Source organism: Stenella coeruleoalba (assembly GCF_951394435.1).
Source record: "Stenella coeruleoalba genome assembly, chromosome: 16".
NCBI lineage: Eukaryota > Metazoa > Chordata > Mammalia > Artiodactyla > Delphinidae > Stenella > Stenella coeruleoalba.
The window spans coordinates 28,559,546-28,563,508 of NC_137162.1; the positions used below are offsets into that span (position 1 = coordinate 28,559,546).

Sequence of the window (3,963 nt, forward strand, 5' to 3'; positions counted from 1 at the left end):
TAATAATGAAAGATGGTCTGACACATAGCAACGAGTAGCCATAATTTTTCATCTGCCAAGGAGGCTAAGACTTAGAGTGGGAGTGAATGAAAAGCAGTCTTATCCATTTGTTCACACATGCACGCCTTCCTTTATTCATCAAACAGTCACTGACCATCCAATAGGTGACTGGTGCTGGGACTACAACAGCACCTAAGACAGGGCCCCTGCCTTTGTTCTAAGTCAGTTCACGTCACAGTGTCACTCAGACTAGAAAAGGAAACCGGATGACTTATGAGCAAGCGTTGGGGCAAAAGGGGCCAGTGGTAGCCCCAAAGGAAAAAGAACACGGTCCCAGCCCAGCTTTGTTCTCTCCTGTGACCATCCCCTTTAGCTTCCCTCTTCTTGGAGGGGCAGAATCTGTGGCGCAAGAGTCACATACACTTTCAGCTGGAACCACCATCTTCCAGTAATTCGCCAAAATGACCAACACAAAGGGAAAGAGGAGGGGCACCCGCTACATGTTCTCTAGGCCTTTTAGAAAACATGGAGTTGTTCCTTTGGTCACAAACATGCGAATCTACAAGAAAGGTGATATTGTAGATATCAAGGGAATGGGCACTGTTCAAAAAGGAATGCCCCACAAATGTTACCATGGCAAAACTGCGAAAGTCTACAATGTTACCCAGCATGCTGTTGGCATCATCGTAAACAAACAAGTTAAGGGCAAGATTCTTGCCAAGAGAATTAATGTGCGTATCGAGCATATTAAGCACCCTAAGAGCCGAGATAGCTTCCTGAAACGGGTGAAGGAAAATGATCAGAAAAAGAAGGAAGCCAAAGAGAAAGGTACTTGGGTACCTTTCTCTGGGTACCACCCAGAGAAGCGCACTTCGTGAGAACCAATGGAAAGGAGCCTGAACTGTTGGAGCCCATTCCCTATGAATTCGTGGCATGATGGGTGGAAAGAAAAGAAAAGAACTAGACTGTATAAATGTTTCTCTTAATTGAGGAGAAGTGTGTGTCCCTTCCCCCAAACAAATATTTAAAGCACATTTTGTGTCCGAATTCAGAGGGTGACGTCTTTACTTTTCAAATTTAGTGGGTTTTCTTCCTGAAAGATGTGAGGTAGTTTGTTGTGTAATTACTCCACTGGTTAATAAACTGTCGGATAGTATTTATAAAATATTTGTACTAGTTTGAAAATAGTCTCTAAACTCCTATGAAAAAAGGACTTAAAATAAATAAGTGAAAGGTTATCTGTTGCGTTATAGTTATGCTCAGGAAAAGTTGATTACTCATAATTGCATCATAAATTAAGTAGCTGGGTTTGAGGATCAGGAACTTAACTTTGAAGCCTACTACTTAAAAATACATTGTTAAACTAGTTACATGCTAGTTCTGCGTTGTTTAGACCTTTCATGCAGCAGGGCTCAGAAAAGTGTTAAAAACTAGAATACTTTTTTTTGTTTGTTTTGCGGTACGCGGGCCTCTCACTGCTGTGGCCTCTCCCGTTGTGGAGCACAGGCTCCGGACGCACAGGCTCAGCGGCCATGGCTCACGGGCCCAGCCGCTCCGCGGCATGTGGGATCTTCCCAGACTGGGGCACGAACCCCCGTCCCCCGCATCGGCAGGTGGACCCTCAACCACTGCGCCACCAGGGAAGCCCTAGAATACCTTTTTTATTTAAACTGATGATAAGTATTTCTATAGCATCCAATACGTTATGTGACATTCTAAGCACTTTACATAATGTACTCATAAAAAACTTGGAATAAGTTTTATTTTGCCTATTTTACATGAAAGGAAGCTTAGGCACAAGTAACTTGCCCGAGGGTAAGGTGCTTAGTGTTGGGCAAAGATTCAAACCTTGGCAACCCATAATCAGATCTTAGTCATCAGTGCTTTATTGCTTCATATTAATAGGAATACTTTAAATCTACCTTGTCTAGTTGGAGCACATTTTTTTTTTTTGCGGTACGCGGGCCTCTCACCGTTGTGGCCTCTCCCGCTGCGGAGCAGAGGCTCCGGACGCCCAGGCTCAGCGGCCATGGCTCACGGGCCCAGACCGCTCCGCGGCATGTGGGATCCTCCCGGACCGGGGCACGAACCCGTGTCCCCTGCATCGGCAGGCGGACTCTCAACCACTGCGCCACCAGGGAAGCCCTGGAGCACATTTTAGGTTTTGTTACTTCCTGGATATTTTTAATTGGATGTGGTAAACATCCAGTAGGGAACTGATCCCATCCCATCGCCCTGCCTTCAGTATTCTATGATAATACCTGTAGCAAGCTTATTTAAAATGAAAGCCTTGACTACCTACTTAGTATTCTCTCCTTGCTATTAGACTTGAGGACAAGAACCTATTTATAATTTTAGCAGATGCTGTGAATAGGTAAAAACCCAATGTTAGTGGCCTTGAGTTTCATCTAGTGAAGTGTGATGGTAATAGGGCTGCTTTGGAATCCAGCAAACCCTGGCTTTGAATCTTGGATTCCTAACCTAACTCAATAAATGGTGGTTATTAATTGCCCTCCTCCCCAAAAAAAGAGTCACATCCAGTGTTCCTAGTCCCAGACTGGCCGCATCCTGGGTTCAAGAACAGAATCTAGGGCGGGGAAGGAAGGAGGCTCTTTCTCCTCCCACAGCCTCAGTGCCCAGTGTGCTGAGGACACCGAAGTCGGAGCAAGGCCTTCCCTGACAGACCAGGAGGCTTAGCAGTCCGTGCAGAGCCAATAAACATCATCTCCTTGGACTTTAATAAGGTTTTGAATGGGTTCCCACTTAAGTAGTCCTTGAGAAACTTGGAAAATATGGCTCGGTGTGAAAGTTTTATTAAGCAGGATGTTGGGAAAATTAGTGGTGTCATTCAGCATCCCCCAAAATCATTTTTGGCATCAATTTGCTTTGCCCTAGGTGGTCTCCAAGCCATCCTTTTCTTCCTCCCCCTCGGTCTCTCTCCTAATCCCAGCAACCGTTCAAAGGGACTTGTGCAGCTTTGAACAGGGTTGTAAACTGGGACTTGCATAAAACCAGGGGTCAAGGGAGCTATAACAGAATGATTTAAGCAAACAAAGGCCACTTTATGTTCCAACCTAAATGTTGAAAAACATAAAACCATTCTTAAATACATGCTGGCTGAGTATATGGAGAAAAAACTTCCTTTTGAAAATAAACTTTGTCTTCTATAAGCGGTTCATTACACACCATCATAAAAGTGAGGTCCCGGCAGAGGGAAAAGCATTGCAAAGGCAGAGAAAGGAGAAGAGATTGCCCAGTGGGCTCAGAGTGGGGAAGAGCCAGGGTGGCTGCAGCACAAAGGCAGGAGGTGGCTGGGGGAACTGCTCAGGATTCCTGTCTCCCTCCTCAGAGGTCACCCCTTAAACTCTCAGCTGCCTGCCTGCGAGAGGCAGAAAACCACAGAAGGGAGAAAATAACAGCTTCCGAGATTTACAGCCACCGTTGCCCTGTGTCTCCTAAATGCAGAGCATTGTGCTCAGAGATTTCTGTACATTTTCTCACTGATTTCTCCAATAATTTTGCAAGGAAGGCGCTATTCCCTACTTCACACATAACCTAGCCATGGTCATCCAGCTAAAGGGGGATTTAAACTCAGGCCCCCCCATACACTCTAAAGCCTATTAAGTTTTTAAAAACCACATCATAGAGAAGATGAATATAAGTATTTGCCTGTGATGACATGAGCACTTCTTATGGTTTCCCCACATTTACTAATATGTATTTTTTGAAAAACCACTTATTAAAAAAATACAAGTCATACATATTTAACACAGTCTTATAAAAGCCAAACAATTCAGAATGAATAGAAAAGCAAGACTTCTCCTGACATTCCCTATAATTAAAGGTATAGCTATAACAAAAGCATACTGGGGGAAAAATTTTTTTGAAGAGAAAAGAAACAAAATCTACAGTCCCTCCACTTTAATGAAACAAATGGGAGTGATTAGAATATTACTTTTCAGT

At 44.0% G+C, this 3,963-nt stretch overlaps 1 protein-coding gene across 1 annotated transcript; it reads left to right on the forward strand.

Annotated features, from left to right (window-relative positions):
• Positions 1-461: 461 nt before the first annotated feature.
• Positions 462-949, forward strand: LOC307174861 (large ribosomal subunit protein eL21-like; the record flags this gene model as incomplete). The annotated part of the gene is made up of 1 exon (XM_079899319.1): positions 462-949. One exon carries the CDS (start codon positions 462-464, stop codon positions 876-878), a length of 417 nt encoding a protein of 138 aa, XP_079755445.1. The 3' UTR covers positions 879-949.
• Positions 950-3,963: the final 3,014 nt, after the last annotated feature.